Genomic DNA, 17,601 nt, shown 5'->3' with positions numbered 1-17,601 from the left:
CAAACATAAAGACAGTGGTGTAAAATATGTCTTTATACATGGGAGAAACAATATTGTACAGTATCTTACCTGTGTATGACACAGCTGCTTGTTTTCACCACTACACAACAGCATTATCTCACAAGTGCTGATATTTTAACCACTATTTTTTTTTTACAAAACACCAGTTTTACATCTCAAGAAGTGTGTGTTACACCTCAAAGGTATACTATGCAGGATTATCCACATAAACAGGAAAATGTACTCCTAAGTATATAGGCTCATACAAAGGTTATCCGCCTCCAGCGTCACTTGTAACCCACAGGAAGTGTGTATTATCTGCAAAGATGCTGCCTGCTGCCTCTCCCCACTGGTGCATAGCCCCCAGCTGATAACACTGTAAAGTGTGTTAGGGTGTCTCTCTTCTCTGCAATTCTGTCTGCACAGGTGCCTTGATGCATGTCTCCCCAGGGTAGGAGACCCAGGCCCCTGGTCCGCGTGCAGGCCCGAGGTTGGATGGAGGTGTGGTCAAGAAACGCTTGTCATCATCATACAAAATGTTCCACTGCACATAAAGTTGTAACCTCAGCACATGAAGCATGTACACAACTCATGGGGCAAAGTTCTGTCTTTCACATAAGCAAACTGGGAACTAGAAAAACACAGTGGACACAGAACAGTAACACTTAAGACTGTGTACAAATAAATTTCAACTTAAACTTACTCGCTATAAACAGATTGTCTCGGAGCATGGGAAACTCAGCCGATCCATCTAAATCAAACACATACAAAATGAAAATATGTATTTGCACAGTTCGCACTGCCACCATAGTCAATATTGTGCCAACAAAGTTACAGAGGTTTCCTGTTTAACATGAGCGCACTGTCGTTTAGAACAAAACATATCTATGTGTCCTAATCTGTCAAATCACCATTGTGAAGGCTGTTGTACAGACATACATCAAAAAAACGAGACATTCACATCCTAGCGATGCTCAGAAATGAATACGAATTAAAGAGAATAATAATTTGTGAATTTTCGCAGGTCATTAACCATTTTATTAATACTACAAGCGGAAAACAAGCAGATCACCTTGAAATGTCCAGTTTAGCGATGCTGCTAGCGATGCTGTGGAGGACGGACTGCGCTGAGACCAGAGAAGACCATGAGCTGTCATGTGACACCTCTCTGCTGGTTATTTAGCAGCAGTTAGCGGTTACTTATAGCAACAAGTCAAGACATTTCTCCATCAGATAACTCTAGTTATTGTCAACTGAGGCAGAGCATTAACTCTGACATCAAGAGTTTTTGTGTGACAACTTTTCTGAAATGCTACTTTGTCTCAACCTCTTCTCCCCTGCCTCTCATCTTTACTTCTCTTTAGTTTGCATGATTCCCACTTTACTTTACCTTTACTCTCTCTCTCTCTCTCTCTCTCTCTCTCTCTCTCTCTCTCTCTCTCTCTCTCTCTCTCTCTCTCTGTCACATACACTCACTCACACACACATACACACACACTGTGTGTTTACAAAGAGCAATGGACAAATCCTGCATATTATACCTTCAAACGATCTACCTGTAGAAGTTTTTATCAATTAATTAATTCATAATTAATATTTAGCATCTTTCAGAATGTTTTGATGGTATCATCTTTTTACTACTGCACTGTGTGTGCTGCTATCAGTCCATTTATCTAAAATAAAACAGTGATCACCCAACACTGACTCTCCCAGCTCAAAAACGAGCTGCTGGGTTGATTTAGGCGTGATAAGCTTCTTCCCATCACATCCTACCTTCATGGGTCTACTTGGCCTGGAGCCACTGCTGCAGCAGGACAGCTGCTGATGTCATAACGATAATGATTTGACATATTAACGAAACTGGTGTCGTCTATAAAAACCAACAAATATTTTCTGTGACTTTCTTGTGAGTTTTCTGAAATGTTATGTTTAAATATGCAACTGAGGTATTATTGAATTAAATATGAAATAATTAACATACATTTCCAGAACAAAAATCGGAACACTGGATAAAACCAGGTTCAATATTCTTGTTTCATTGTAATGACATAGTAGAACCAAAGGTTTTATCAGAGGGGATTTTGCTCCATAATGAGAAAATACTTTCAAAAACCATGATAAAATAAATTTCACAACCTTCAGAATATAAAAGTGGTATGTCAGGTGATTCTGATTGATGCTTAACTGACTTTTGGTCAAGTATGAGAAAAAAGATTTGAGTCAACACAATGTAAAGAGTTGTATTGTGATTTAAATCTACGGATGCAAATCATTGAAATATTGGAATAAAAATTAAAATTAAAATTTGGGATGTTTTATTTCCTCTAGTTGAAGAGAAAGAATGTTATGGAAGCAAAATAGCCCCAAATCTCAAGTGACCAGTGTATAAAAACAATGTTTTTGCCTGAAGTGTGTCACCCCAGTGTTTGGTTTTCTATTTTTAATTTTTAGAGGCAGTAATGTCTTCCACTGTAGCCACCAAATAGCAGGTGTATGTGTCTGACCTATAGAGTTATTAACCATAAAACGTATTATTCATTAGCGTGGGCTTCCCTGTTGCTGTCCCATCATGGTGTAGCCTACATGGTGGATGATGATGGCTGATATGCACTGAAAACCACAAGTCTAAGCACTGACTGACTGAAGGATTTGCATTTAGAATTTAAAAATGTGTTTGGGTTAACTTAAAGCTGCATGCACTACTAAATATTTTACTAAATATATATTTATCAAAAATGAACACATGACTATGTGTAATGTAAAAGTGAGTACCTTGAAGTTATTCCCATACTTCTAGCAGCAGCGGGAAACAACTTGTCCAGCTCCAAACAGGAGATAGTCAAACTTACGATTAGCTGCAGTGTCAGATAGCTTTCACAAGAATTTATCGAGAATTTGTCAATATTTCACTTCCATTTTTTTAAAAGGAGCTGTTCTCCATATTAACTTATGATAATGATTATGATGCTTTAAATACATTTTTAATATTTAAAAAAATTAATTGGGATACAGCTTATTTTAGCAGTAGCAACACCCACACGTAACTGGAGGGTGAACCTCAACATCTTAAGTGTCCTTGTCAGCCTGAGCAGGTCAAGTGTCTCCTCCTCGCTCTCCTTAGAGCAAAACATCTTATGGCCTCAGAAGCACAAAAATGCAAAAAGTGTAATAGCCCATATGCACCCTTTCCTAGCTGCTTCCTCCAGCTCTTCCTGATTCTGGCCCTGGAAGCTGTGTTGTCAGGGGCAACATGTTCGGATCGGGTCACATGGGGCCCTGACCAAGAATAATTCACAAAGCCTGGCATCGGTCTGAACACCTCTCAGCCAGCAGGGTGGCCTTTTGTAAAATCATGTCCACTTCTTGAAGTGATTGATTTGTGAAAGCAAAAGAAAAACTAGGCAGGATTTCACTTCACACAACTCCCTCCGTTACCTTTTATCAGTGTGAATGAGTGCGACCCCATTAGTACCCATTAGGAGCGGTTATCTCTATTTGAACAGTTACTGTGTCTCAACCTGACGACAGCAGACTGTGGCTGTTTATAACATAGCTTCCAGTCCCTTTTGCTTTTTCGATTACACAATACCTGAACGGTGCATCTGCTCAGCCACATTAACATGTGATTTTCAGTGTATTTCAGTCACAACTATCATTATGTGGTTTGAATCCTGTTTACCATTTAGGATTTAATATAAATATCGACGACTACTTCAGCTTCAAAGAACTGGAATCGACCTTCAAAGGCTACAACATCAAAACCCTGGTCAGGATACACATACCCAACAGTGGGAACATATTGTGGAGGTAGGGGTGGAGGAGGTTTGGTTTAATTCTTGACAGAGGAATATAAACTCCTGCACAATTGTGGATTTGTTATGGTCAACTCATAAAAGCGTGATTTGTGATGATGCAGATTGTATTCTGTGAGAAGTCTTGTACTGTAATCCAAACTTCAGACTGACCGATTGAGAGGAGATATAAGAGCGTGGGTTATGTCACGACGTGTGCACCTGCCAACAGTACTGAAGTTGATCAATGAAAGGAGGGAGGTCGGAAAGAGGAGGGTGGCGTCAGGCGCTCTTCAGAGACAGAAGTCAAAGGTCAGGTCTGACTTGCCCATGTTCTGTCGGTACACCGTGTCAAACTTGTCATTCATAGACACTGTGAAGACATCCTTCCACAGCCCCACACGACCTGCAATGAGAATACACAGGGAGATGGAGGAGAGTTTATTCATTTTAAAAAGTGGAAACAAAAAAAAGTCACCTTTTATCACCTTTTTTTGAAATGATTGTCCAAAGCCACTGTTCATTCCGACGTCAGTTCTTGAGCCAAAAGTTCAGTTCAATCTAAAATACTGCTTGAATGTTTGCATGATGACCTGTGCTGGAATCAACAGCTTCAGCACGGATGCAGCCTGGTGAGGCCGTGACTCACCTGCTGTGGCACCTGCTGTGGCACGTGTGACACAGATCAGAGCGACTGCCAAATGTGTGCTAAGACTAAAGCACACCACTCACCAGACTCCCATACACTAAAAGAAAACAAAATTAGATGGGAAAACAGGAAGACAGAAACTATAAGGAAGACAGAAACCATAAGTAAACATAAAAATCCAAAATCAGGAATGGCAACATAAACCCAACTGAAGAATGAGAATAAATGCGTGTAAAAGGTGGAGTCCGGGTGAAACTCAAAGAAGAGTGACGCAAAACAAACTGGATCTGCTGGTTGAGCTGCAGGTGCAACATGTAGCCACACAGCGGTGCTATAATCATTTTAAACTGAGTGTGAGAGAACACTGATCCTGGGTTCAATAGTAAATACACTTTTAAAAGACATAACGAAATGAACCAGGATATGAATAATTGCGTCAAAATGAACCAACGGTTTGTGACAGTATCCAAGAACCTCAAATCCAATAATGTTTATAATGTATTGTTGACCAACAGTATTTCATGTGAGGCTTGATTTCATGTCTGTTCTCCAGAAACAAACCTAGCAGAATAAGAAGTGTGTTTAACATAGTACAATAACCTACGACAACCTAATGCTTTCATTTATGGGTTTATTATTTAAATGATTGTTTATCCAGTTTCTAGAAAGAACTCTGTAATTTGGAAGACGGGTTTAGAAGCAGAAATTTCTTGACAAAATGATCCTATCCTAAAGTAAACACTTATTCCTGCATCACTCTCCACAAGACTTGTAAAACAAAGTGTTACCTGGATGAGTCAGGGGTTTGAATTAAACCTGCTGGACATTTGTTGAGGCTGTAGGGTTGTTAAGGGTTGATCAACCAAGTTAGATGGACGCTCAGAGGGGCACAAGTGCTATTTCTTTAAATCTGGGTGCTAGACAGGAGAAGGAAAACTGTGACTTTCCAAATGTCCCTTCAATCTTCCCCACAAAGGTCAGCTGGTGTGTAGTCTGCGAAACCAAGGGTAATATAGAAGTGCATGTTGCTCAGTGCCACCCTCCTCCCTCACTTCACTGCTTTCCACTGACGATTACAATTGAAGGAGACAAGCGTATCAACGTTTTTACCAGGTCTTATCTTGTCTGGAATGCGGTGACTGGGCAGTAATAAAACACTGTGTATGTTATGCATTCGCCAGATATACAAGACCAAAGTTTAAACCCTACTGACAGGTGAGGTGTTTCACTGTATGACCTCATTCAGTGTATGAGGTCAGTTTTGGTCTTTACAGCACATACTGCTTGACTTTTTCAGGCTGTCCTCGCCGTCGTTGTCATTAGAGCAGACGTCTGTCGGTCAGAGTTCAGCGAAAATGACAGCTGATGGTTTTTCCAGAATCTAAAAAGACAATTGTGTTGATTCAAAGTTTCTTTCAATAGCTTTTGTCTCTGGTGCCTCGTTCCACATCACAACATCACTGCTATGAAGCAGGCCTGATCAAATTGCACTAGGATCTGTGGATACTGGACTTATGTTCTTTCTCTGAAAAGGCACTCATGACTCTTGTCCCATTACCACAGTGATGCATTTATCCGGCCCTCTACTAGGAATTGTACTTGTTGCGCAGAGAGGGCTACCTGGTTGATCCTGCCAGTAGCATATGCTTGTCTCAAAGATTAAGCCATGCAAGTCTAAGTACACACGGCCGGTACAGTGAAACTGCGAATGGCTCATTAAATCTTTAAATTTATGGAAATGTATGTCCTGGGAACTTAACATTTGTCTTTTCTATTTGCACAGACTAAACACTGTACTGTTTTAATGCAACTCAAGAGTACTAGGTTTGGACAAATTCCTTTTAAACTTTTTTTTTTGTTTATGCTCTCTGTTTCTTAGGATGAATTCCAAGTCTTGATGACAACTAAAAGCACTTAACAGTACAGTTTTGCCTGCGATTAAACTTTTTTTTATTCCATGTTATTTCTACTTTCATTGAAGTAGAAGGATCAGAATTCCACATTGAGGGCTGCAATAATTTGTACCCATTGCAAATTCAACAAAGTTAAGTGCAATGCTACATCAATGTAGTGCTCTTTCAATAAAATGAATTGTGGGCACTACTTCTATTGGACAAACAGTATGAACATATCCTCTTTATTTTTTTGGAGGTTGACTCTCTTAATACTCTTCATTGTACCTTCATTCTTTTTGAAATCTGAAAACGTAATCATCTCATCGCTTCCACCTAGCTGTCACACAGAAACCCCAAAGTATGTCTACTTAGCGCACCAGAGGAACGGAGCAATGCCGCGAGCTTTGTTCTCTTTTCCCGCACCCACTCACCCCTGCAGATGGACAGTGCCTCCATGGAGCAGCACTGCTCAAGGAGCTGGTTGCAGCTCTCCACCATGCCCTCCAGCTGAGCCTTGTCGTAGGAAACACCCAGGAACCGGGCTAGCTTTTCCACCAATGTCCCCAGGTCCTGTGGAGGAGAGGGGGGAGAAGTTATAACAAATGGAAAACCTACAAATGTGATGATCACTAAAAACAGAGGAAAGTCCCTCACTCTTGTGCTCATAAATTAAACCAAGGCTGGGACTGTGTTTCCACAAACAGCATCCACCCACAGAGCTGGGGTGAACTGCAGACTCAGATGCAACTGCCCTTTGGGTTTGGACTTCTTTCACATTATACGGTACTACTGTGTAAACTCTTTGTTTTAGTGCTTTAGATCAAGTTCAAGATCCATTATATTTACATTTTCATTTCAGTGTTTTTTCTTATGACCACAGCTACTCAGCACACAAGTTACCTCCTATCTAAATTATTTTCAAGGCAACAAACCTCAATACAACTACGAGGTGGACAATTTTACTTAATTTCTTAGGTTTAGCCTTTTTCTCACATGTTAACGTATACCAAGTTTGACTAGCATATTTTAAATGGCCAAACTCTTAAGTGTTACTTATATTAATGGAAGTTGGAAGTTATAATATCTCAAATCTGTGTGATAACCACTTAAAGTTTTGGATGGTTGGGTTTTTTGAATCTTTTTAACTCATTCCAACATTTTCTGTCCAGGTAACAGTCACAATAAAACTATCAACTATCAACTTTCTTACTCAAGACTAGAGTTACCGCACTGCGGTTGCCAATGAGTGCAGTTTCCATGTACATATTTCTACATACTTTTTTTTCTAGATTCATATAAGGTCACTGTGACCTTTAACCACTGAAACGTAATCACTTTGTCTTTTGAGTCCAAGTGAATATTGTAACAAATTAAGGCAGCCCTGAGATATCGCTTTCACAAGAATGGGACGGAGAGACAGATGGACAACCCAGAACATAATGCCTCTGGAGGTTCGTCGGCACGGAGGCATAAAAAGTGTGGAAAGAATCCACAGTACAGACCTAGCTTCATAATGGTGAGCACTGTTAATTTACACAAGGAACTCCATCCTGTACATTTTTTAAATTAAAGGCTAAATGGATTTTTGGGGAATTTGAATCCGAACACCAACATTTTGACTGTTTTACTTTAACTATGATGTTGGTTTGTAGAACATTATTAATAACACAATTAATGATAACAACTTATAACATTATTTATCCTAGAATATCTTTGAAAATAATTTGTAATTTGTATAAATCAATATGAAAAACAAAGACTAAGCCTGTCTGCAGAAGAAAGCCTTGTAAAGCCTTGTAACCATGGGAAGGCCTGATAATGTGAAGAACGACCTTTGGCAATGCAAAGAACAAATATTGATTTGACATGTTGAGCTCTTTTTCTTTGACTGGAGAGTTTTACACAAGAACATTCTGAACAAAGACAGATAGTAACCACGTGTCTTCCATGTTGGTTAAGGTTACAGGTTACAGCTGCAGACAAATGATTGGACAGGAGGTTTAAATGAAATGGGTTTCCTTTTGTCTGAAAAGGTTCAAAAGAGAACTTGTCTTGGCATGGCAGTAATGCACTGCTGCAATCTGATAAATAACCATTATTTTGATTATCGATTAATCTGTCGATTCTTTTTCAGATTAATCGATTATTAATCAAGTAAAAAGAGAAAAGCTAAATTTTTCCCTTTCCAGCAGTTTATTTGAAAAGCAACTTCATTTCTTGTACAATGCTGTTTTTATAATGTGTTACAGATATGCTACAACTTAATTATGATGATAATTTCAGATACCTACAATTGAATTCTGACTAGTCATAATCCAAGTTCAAGACGTTTTGAATTCACCTTAGTTCAAGAAACCTTAAATTAAGTTTGAGATAGTCAATATGGTGTTGTACAGACACTTGGATGACACCACAGGACCCCATACTGGTCCTGTGGTGTCATCCAAGGCATTTAATGTTTTTTTTCTGTAGTTTTTTTACATTTGAAGAAGTGGTCACCATTTACTTCAATTGTATTGGATTCTGCTGCAACACGGTTTAACCCTGAAACTATAAAAGTGTTTTGTGGACTCAAACACTTACACCCACCCCTCCATCGGCATAGTGCTGAGTAGATAATGAGTTTAGATTTGAAATTGACATTATCTTTAACATATTTTTTACTAAATAAATAAATAGAGACAAAGTTCGCAAATATTGCTGTAAATCTGGTTTAAAAAAGTGAACATTGTGGTGCTAAATATGGTGAAATGTACAATTAGCACCCCATACGCAGCGGCATCAGTTTTATATCACAGCACAGTCTCTGTCAAGACACAACATGGAAACAAGCTACTCCAGTAATACCAGAACAAGCTCTGACTCACAACAGTTCATGAAAGCAGCCATGTGGGATCTTAGACTGTGGAACTGCTCAAACTGCACCTGACCAAAATGTTGGATCTGCCAGAAACTGCTCCCAGCACAAGGTTATAAGTGTTATACAATCAAACTTCCTCTAACCAAGGAGTATCTCAAAAATGAGGCCGTGCTTTTTCATCATCACATCTTAACAACTGTCACTTGTTGTATTCAAGTGAAAACCTGGGCACCGGTCGGCCTTACAGCAGATATAAAAATCCTAATTTTTAAATTTTCAGTTAGAGTAAATTGTGATATAACATGAATCACTCTATTTAGATTTAGTTTGAGAAAGGTTTCTGATATTTCAAATCTGGAACACACTGCTGGCAAGGCAGGACAACAATGTAATCACTGTCAATGACGGTACAGAAAAGAACAAGGGTGAGGGTAAAGAGCATGTATGCTCATTGTATGGATAGAGGTTAAAAAGTAACTTCATACTAGGCAGCAGCACAGTACACACATGTACACACATGCAATATCAGTACAGCAGTTCCACTGGTAAGGTGCACTGACTCACTTCCTATCTGAATCACAAAAATACATTCTAAGAGTGAAACCCTTACAGACGACAGACTACTGAGTTAAGACATACATAATGTTACATTATGATAATAGAGAATGTTGAGACAGAGACTAAAAAGAAACAGGAGACAGTGATGATGTTACCTTGTACATATCTTCATATTTCAAGAAGAGGACATTCGTGTTCATACGATGCTCCCAAAATTCCTGAACATGTTCAAACCAGGAACCATATCCCACTATGACAGAGACAGAAAAAAAAAAAAAAAATACACCTAGATGAGCTTACAGTAGTGAGAAAACTGGACAAGGTGGAAGGTCACGGTGACCCAGTCCTCCAATAACCTACTTACATACTTACACTTGTCATCCATGAAACGGCGACAGAACTCCTGGAAGGTTCCCCGGTAGCTCATGGTCCTCAGAGAGCGGTGGAACTGGTAGTAGGACACCACCAGGTCTTTAGGGTTGCGAGCCATGTAGATCACCTAGAAGAAAACCCATGTACAGTAGTCACTCAGTGCTCACACAGTACTCACTCAGAATAAATGTTTAATCCAATTCAATTTTATTTGTGCCAAATCTCATAAAACACATTATCTCCAGGCACTTTACATATTAAGGTCGAGATCTTGAAAATCACGAGTCCTGTGAATGACTGTAGAAGAGCAGTCTTGTAGAATTCGGTTACTGGAGCTGAGGGCTGGTGAGGTCATGTAAACACTGTCTATTTCGGACTTTGTTATCCTGAAGAAAGATCTCTTGAGGTCATGGCTGCTTGAAGCGCGCATTATTATTGGTTATGTGAGGACTCATATCAGATTCAACTTTGACTAATTCTCCTGTCTGTTTCATATATTTGCTGTGTGATATGGGCAGCAAGACAAGTGTGTATGTTGCATTAAAATGAACAGTTCCATACTGAAAACAGTACTCATCAAAGAATGTATTATTTCTGATGGTTACATTAGGGGAAATTGGCTCAGCTGTTTGTATAAGCTTCTAAGAATCAGAGCATAAACATGGATCTTCCTGCTGGAGTTTTACCCCTCCCTTTTAACATACATGTACATTAGATCTTAATAAAATCAACAGTCCGAACAACTTCGCACACGAAGAGGAAGCTGTGACGGCAAATAGCGTTGGCATGAGTGTTTTTGGCAAATAGCATTAAATGCCATGATATTGTAGCTGTACTGCTAGTGAAAAGAGTTCTTATCTTTTTCTCCTGACAGCTAACATTTTACTTATACATTTGTTTTTGATTTTTTTTTACAGTAACTGTGTTGCTTTATTAAAAAAAAAAAAATGAATGAGCTATTTGTTGTTGTTTTTTTAAATTATGTATATTTTATTTTTTCTCTTCTTAATCCGATCATAAATTGTGTAATGGTATATTCAGTATATACGTCTGATGACCACATATTAAAAAAACAAGGACAAAAACCAATGTAAAAAAAGGCTGTGAGATTAAATGAAACAGCTGAGGCCAGTTCCGTGTGGGTGACGTCAATGTTCTGCCTGAACTAACATAATGAAATTAAATGCAATAAAACTCAGGACACAGTCTATTAATATTTGAAACCTACCTCAAAACGTTATTTAACTGTCTTAAAATGCCTAAATTAGCTTCTTCAAGCAAAGAAACATGTGTGGCTACAGTGTGGTATTGTCCAGGCTGACCTTGGCTTCTCCATGGTGCATTGCTGTCGGGAGGAATCGGTAGGGAAGGTGACTTTTTATCAGACGAGGGGACGTCAGCTCCTGTGGGAAAATAAGACAAGTCAGTACTTTAATCTGTATTCTTCCATCTTCTTATCCATCCAGAAGAAAGTCTCTGGTGACATCAGGTGTCTCTTATCTCCTAGAAGACTATATTCTCTATACCCTAACTGTACATGCATTTCTGGGAAAACAAGATAAAGTTTTCTCTCAAGGAACATACTGGTCCTGTTTATTTCTGACCCTAAGAATCGCTCAAATTACATGGATGAACTTCCATGACATCAATCATCCATATCTAGGACAATCCATGTCTACAATGGAAACAAGGCTATGAATAAATATAGATCTGCAGTGCTGATAATGTGTGTTTGAGAATTTGTTGATGTTGGCTCTGCCCCGTCTTGTACAATCGTTGCATATATCTGTATTTGTGTTCCTTGTTTTCTGTTATAGCATGCAATGACATGCTGCAATGACATTACATGCAACCAATAATGATCACAATGCTCTGCATGTAGAGTATATATATATATTCAAACTAGAAAGCCACCCAGTAGTTAGCATAGCTCTGCCAAGGCCCAAGAGTCCCCTTAATTCAATCAAGCTGCACCAAGTTGCAAACAGTTAAAGAAATAATTTAATTCATCAATTGTTCCCTGGGAAATCAGTGAAAATGTCAAAAACAAATGTTAAAGAAAGCAAGAAAAGATCCCTTGACCTTCAGATCCACACCAAAATTTTAAAAATAACAGACCATTTCCTATGCATTTTACAGAGTCTTACCTCAGAGTGAATGCAGTGTGCAAAAAAGGTTGACATCTTTAAATTGATTGGCATAATCCTAGTTTGGGACAGCATGTCACCCCTGTTGTTGTTTTTACCTTGTAAGCTTCTGAGTATAGACAATAAAATTTGTTTTGCACTTATTGACTCTGCAGTGTTCGACATTTTATGTTTGAACAAATCAAGAGAGAGAGTTTAGTATGTGGCCTGACTTTAAATCAACCTTTGCTAGCCTGTGTTTTTGTCAAATAGAGACAGTAACCAGCATCTTCTCATGTTGCACATTTGTCTTAATGTGTGGGTCTACTCACGACAATGCCGGCAGCAAATCTTCATCTAAAAGCTCCCAATAGCTCAGGCCTCCTGCAGTCCTGCAATAATGAAGGTACTGGTTGAATGCTAACCTGATCTCCTCTACAGTACTGTACCTGTATGATATCCAGTCCAGGTTGGGGGTACTCTAAGACCGGCAGCTGTTCATCAATGTTCATGAGGCCGATTTCATCTGGGTCTGCTCCCTGGCTTACTAAATACACAACCTCTTGAAGCAGACTGGTGCCTATGGGGAGAGAGCAGAGGACAAGGATAGAGAGGGAGTAAAGAAAGTGGATTGGATTGCTGTGCACACAGGAACTTGATAAAAACAAGACAATACAAAATAAAAAGTGACAAAAACCCTCGTTGGATATTACTGCGCTAACTTTGTTTTTTAAGTGGTCACACAGGTGCAGAGCATAGCGTGCATGTTTGTGAGTGTAGGAGGCAATAGAAATGTTGTTTTTCGCAAATCGAAAGTCTACAATTACAGGACTCTAACTCAAACGCAGTCAGGCTAAACAGTCACACGACGTTGGTTATCAATTCAGTAAGTCAACCTTAGTTTTCATACTGTAGATATGAGCGTGTGCACATAAAAGGGGCGGTGTTTGCTGCAAATGACCAATCACCGACAGGAACAAATGTACTTATGGCAGAGCCGCATATTTCACAACAACGAACAAACTAAGTACAGTCACATTATCCAGACTAAAAGCAACACAGTTGTTGTTGTTGCCAATGCAGTAAGGACAGCTGGCAGAAAAATTGTCTAAATACATATAAGTCAATGTTGTTAAAGTAGAACTGTCATCAATCGGGCAAGAGAAGATCTGTCTATAATCTTGTTTCTGTTTCCATTACATTAATGCGTTATTTACATGTATTCTCATTGTGTGTTTGACAGTTTTAGACGTATTCTTTCACAGGCAACACTGGTGGGTTCAAGCGCGCCTGGGTGCAAATAAAATGTGAGCGCATTGCTTCTACCTGTAGGGTTGGTAATGTTCGGCTCCAGCAGCTGACAGGGGTACTGTATATCATTCCCTTCAATGAGAATCCATAACTTTCATAAAGATACTAATCGGAGCAGGCAAAGGGATTTCTCCAGTCTTTGAAGACTCTTGCTCTCGAGACCCTCTAACAATCAGCGCCCTGAGTTACTGTTCTGCCATGCCAATGTTCTCTGTGGTAACCCCATGACTCATTCTGGCTTGTAAACATCCTTAAGTGGACTAGTCCAATCTAATCATATAAATATTTCTTTGGAAAAACCTGAGGCTAATAAAACAACAAAATGAAGGCTTGGAGGCTGCTATCAGATTACCTGATGCCATACCAGTCACTGCCATATTATGAAGAGTGGAACAAAATATCTGAAATTCATCAGAGTCTGATCCATTCACCCCAGCTTTATTAATTAAAGATGTTATCAACCTATGAGCTCGCCAATGTCCTGTGATGTGAAAAGGTCTGACCGTTCTTACTCGGAGAAAGGAATCAAGTGGCCTCAGGCTGACCACATGCTGGCAGTGAAACCAATTAAATGATGTAAGGTTCTCAAAGCAAACTTTTATTTCACTTTAGAGACAGTTATTATTACTTTGAGCCAATGCCATTGGGCAAGAGGATATCACAGTGCTGACTCTCAGACACAAATAACCATTCACGCTCTCATTTACAATTTAGAGTCACCAATAACCACTCCCTAATTTGCATGTCTTTGTACGACGTAGTAAGCAAACTGGATCTAGTGTACTTCTGTCCATCTTGGAAAGGGATCCCTCACTTGTGACTCTCCCATGTGTTTCTATGTTTTTCCTCTGTTAGAAGTTTGTCTTCACTGTAGTCAAGGGTTAAGGACAGAGGATGTTGCATCTTATACAGTTAATAAAGCATTATGACGCAAATTGTTATTTGTGAATATGGGTAATATGAATAAAATGTGAGTGATTTGATTGATTGATTAGATTAGAGTAGATAAACAAACCAGTATGTCCTCTCTCACACTTTAGAAACACTCTTAATACTCCTCCATGCTGCTGTGGAGAAATCCAGAGCTTTACAGAACCATCTTTCATGTACATGGGAACACGTCGATTTGAACAGTCTTTGACTATTTCTTTCATGTTTTAACAGGGAGCATCAAATAGCTGTTTGAGCATGTGAGCCAATGGAATCCTCACTCTGCAGCATCCCATCCATGTGATCTGCCATGTGCTTTCTTTCCTCTACAGATACACCAGACCAGAAGGAAGGACACAGGAGAGGCAGGTTGATAGAAGCATTTTTGTCTGCTTCAAGAAACAACAATGCTAATTTTGATAAATTCAGACAATCCACCTACAGCTACGGGGACATGCATCTCTTTCCACAGTAAAGTGGCCAGCAGAGGACACATTGGTCCCCATTCACAAAGGTCCTTTAAATGTCAAACATAAAGATCACTGGGATTTATGAGGTTTTCACCTTATGACCAAAAACCACAAAGATACAAAAGAGAGGCCAGTTGTGTGCTGATCCAGAAGGGAAATCAAGCTCAGATAAGGCATTCAATGTTTGTGTGATGGATCATTGCAGATCCTGCTCTGAAAAACGTATGTAAGTAATTGTTCTCTGTAACTTTGTCCAGACCTTAACAGACCTCACTGAGGAAGCAGCCTTGATATTAAGACCATTGTTCTTTGGAAATGGCTCAGACTTTATTAATTAAGGAATATGGAATTGGGTGTGTGATCATGTACAACCCTAATCCCAAACGACCCAGCAAGAGTCCCATGAATTATATTAATCTTTGGGTGCACATTGCAGTGCATGACCAGTGCCATCATTCAGAAGTACCTTTATAGCAACGCTGTATCTCCGGTGTGAAACTATCATGCAGGAAACTTTTTGCAACAGTTGCTATAAAGCTGAAATGGTAAATGAAATAACAAACTAGGTGCCTATTTACAAATTATGTTTGTGTTTACCTGATACAAAATGAAAACATCAAAGCTCTGCAGAGCTGAGTTGCAGAATGTCTGAATTTCTGTCAAAGGATGACATGTAATGTGATGAGCAGGGATGTCACTACAAGCAACATCCCTGCTCATCACATTACATGTCATCCTTTGATCCATTGTTTAAATAATTCCATTTTCAGTGCGTGTGGTGTAGTTGCCTGATGCTCCCCATACATGCCTTTGTCCACAGTCTGCCTGGCATAACCATACTGTGGTTGTCATGGAAAGAATAGTGTGGAATTATGAGTTTGACAAATTGTCAGGCAATATCAAAAGGATTGAAAACCAGACCCCAAATTAACTGTTATTTGTGCTTCTGTACGTCATCACAATAAATCAACGATGCAAGTCTGGTGCATTAATTTAGCAGAACATCAATAGATGACGCAACCAATGTTTGGTTAGCCTGTGGGTCACTATGCTCCAAATGAACCATGGCTGTGTACAGTGAGCACAAGGCCTCTCTGCAGGTGATGTGTCACAATCCACTCACCATTCATTCACTCACTTCCTTTATTTTGTTTATCTTATTTCAATTTACTTGTTGGCTTCTGGCACCTTCCCAGCACACTGTAAATTATACACTTACACTGTTAAGGTCACACGAGCCATTACACAGTTTTTTCTTTAAGCAGATTCACTTTGTTCGTTTGTTTGTTTTTCATAGACTTTTGAAATATCGCTAAACATTCGCTTTGTCATTCGCTTTGTGTTTTCTAATGGAAATTGAAGAGACGCAAGACTAATAATCTATGGCATAGTTGTATCAACATGACAGTCCGTAATGCCATCAGTAAGCTTTTCTCATGATGAAATTGACCTCTGATGATCACTGCCTGTAATTACTTGGCATTCTTCTGCGACATACAGCTGTTGCCATGCTACTGAGATGATGAGCGAACATGAAAGATGATTCCCATGATAATAATCACACATCCCGCTGCCCTCCTGTGCGCACTGACGGAGAGCTCCAGCTGCCCACTGGCGATCACATGACCAGACCCACCCAGCGCACGGCAAGGCACCGCGCAACGCTGCGCAAAGACACTGGATGTAAACATCGCTCCTGTCTTCCATCTCCGTGGTGAATGACGCCAACTTTGACCCAGCTCATTGATGCACTACAGCCAATCATGAATCGATTTACTTTGTCTAAATCGGTTTGTTGGTTTGTGAACGTGACGCGGAGGCTGGGGTGCTGCTTTGAAAGGGCCTATAAGATGTAGTTCAGCTGCAGAAGCGTCACACGGGCCTAAAGATGACTATGACCAACTCGAAGCTGTTAAATATCAAGCACGAGCCGGTTTGCAACCTTACATTATTAAAGTAAGCTGCACATTATGCACAACGGACGCCAAGACTGACGTAGGCTGTTTTGTTTATACCGTCAAACTTTTATAATCACAGGAGAAAACCCGCAGTCGCCGCTGCAGCACAGAGCAAGTGCCCGAGAATAACCGTGAAGACACAACGCCCCGTGCAGAGGGAGACACGCAGGCGTGTTTACCTGACTTTGGGTACGTGACGATCCATATGTCACTACTTCTGAGGGAGAAATTGGCGATCTCCTCCATCTTCCCCCTGCAGAAGGGCGGCAGCCGCACTCCATCAAACTCGAAGTATTTGCTCTCAAACTCAATCGGCGTGCTCGGCGTATCTGCCTCGCTTTCGGCCATCGTCCAAACGAGCCGCCAGTGCACGGAACCAAAGCGCGCACACGCAGGCGATGGGTGTTGTCGTTTAATCCAGTGGAACACAATACGGGGCCGATGAGGAGACCGATTCAAAACAGCGTCTTCGGGGTGAGGAGGCTGTTGGTGGATGCAGCACGGCAGGAGGACGGGTTGACCTACAGCCAATCACACGGGAGATAAATGATGTAATGCGCGCACACGAGGCACAGCATCAGGACCACTCTCACGGGGGCGAGGATGCTTCCCACCACATCACACAGACCTACATGCTCCAGTAAACACTATCAACACGAGCCTGCTGAATAATCCTATGAT

The 17,601-nt window shown here is 40.1% G+C and overlaps 1 protein-coding gene across 3 annotated transcripts; it reads right to left on the bottom strand.

Moving 5' to 3' along the window:
* Positions 1-1,318: 1,318 nt before the first annotated feature.
* On the bottom strand, positions 1,319-17,464 carry sult4a1 (sulfotransferase family 4A, member 1). Of its 3 annotated transcripts, none has more exons than XR_004613177.1 (8): positions 17,100-17,268; positions 12,701-12,831; positions 11,448-11,528; positions 10,126-10,252; positions 9,909-10,003; positions 6,767-6,905; positions 3,508-4,197; positions 1,319-1,329 (listed from the first exon to the last, which is right to left on the bottom strand). XR_004613177.1 is itself a non-coding variant. In XM_034579007.1 (7 exons), exons 1-7 carry the CDS (start codon positions 17,266-17,268, stop codon positions 4,085-4,087), a joined length of 855 nt encoding a protein of 284 aa, XP_034434898.1. In that variant the 5' UTR covers positions 17,269-17,462; the 3' UTR covers positions 3,156-4,084. The 3 variants fall into 3 exon arrangements, 1 of the variants encoding a protein (XP_034434898.1); XR_004613178.1 differs by lacking the exon at positions 1,319-1,329 and adding an exon at positions 4,453-4,537 and having other exon boundaries at positions 3,156-4,197; positions 17,100-17,464; XM_034579007.1 differs by lacking the exon at positions 1,319-1,329 and having other exon boundaries at positions 3,156-4,197; positions 17,100-17,462.
* Between the last annotated feature and the right edge of the window lie 137 nt (positions 17,465-17,601).

The sequence above is a fragment of the Hippoglossus hippoglossus genome, chromosome 23 (genome assembly GCF_009819705.1).
Source record: "Hippoglossus hippoglossus isolate fHipHip1 chromosome 23, fHipHip1.pri, whole genome shotgun sequence".
Classification (NCBI taxonomy): domain Eukaryota; kingdom Metazoa; phylum Chordata; class Actinopteri; order Pleuronectiformes; family Pleuronectidae; genus Hippoglossus; species Hippoglossus hippoglossus.
Note: the sequence above shows the minus strand (reverse complement) of the source record. Positions and strands in the feature narration are given on the sequence as shown.

Coding starts and splice junctions, on each gene's coding strand:
- sult4a1 (XM_034579007.1), bottom strand. CDS start 17,268: ATGGCCGAAAGCGAGGCAGATACGCCGAGCACGCCGATTGAGTTTGAG. Junction 11,529..12,700: donor CTGGACTGGATATCATACAG/GTACAGTACTGT, acceptor ATTTTCCCACAG/GAGCTGACGTCCCCTCGTCT. Junction 4,198..6,766: donor GGCACTGTCCATCTGCAGGG/GTGAGTGGGTGC, acceptor TTCTCATTGCAG/GTCGTGTGGGGCTGTGGAAG.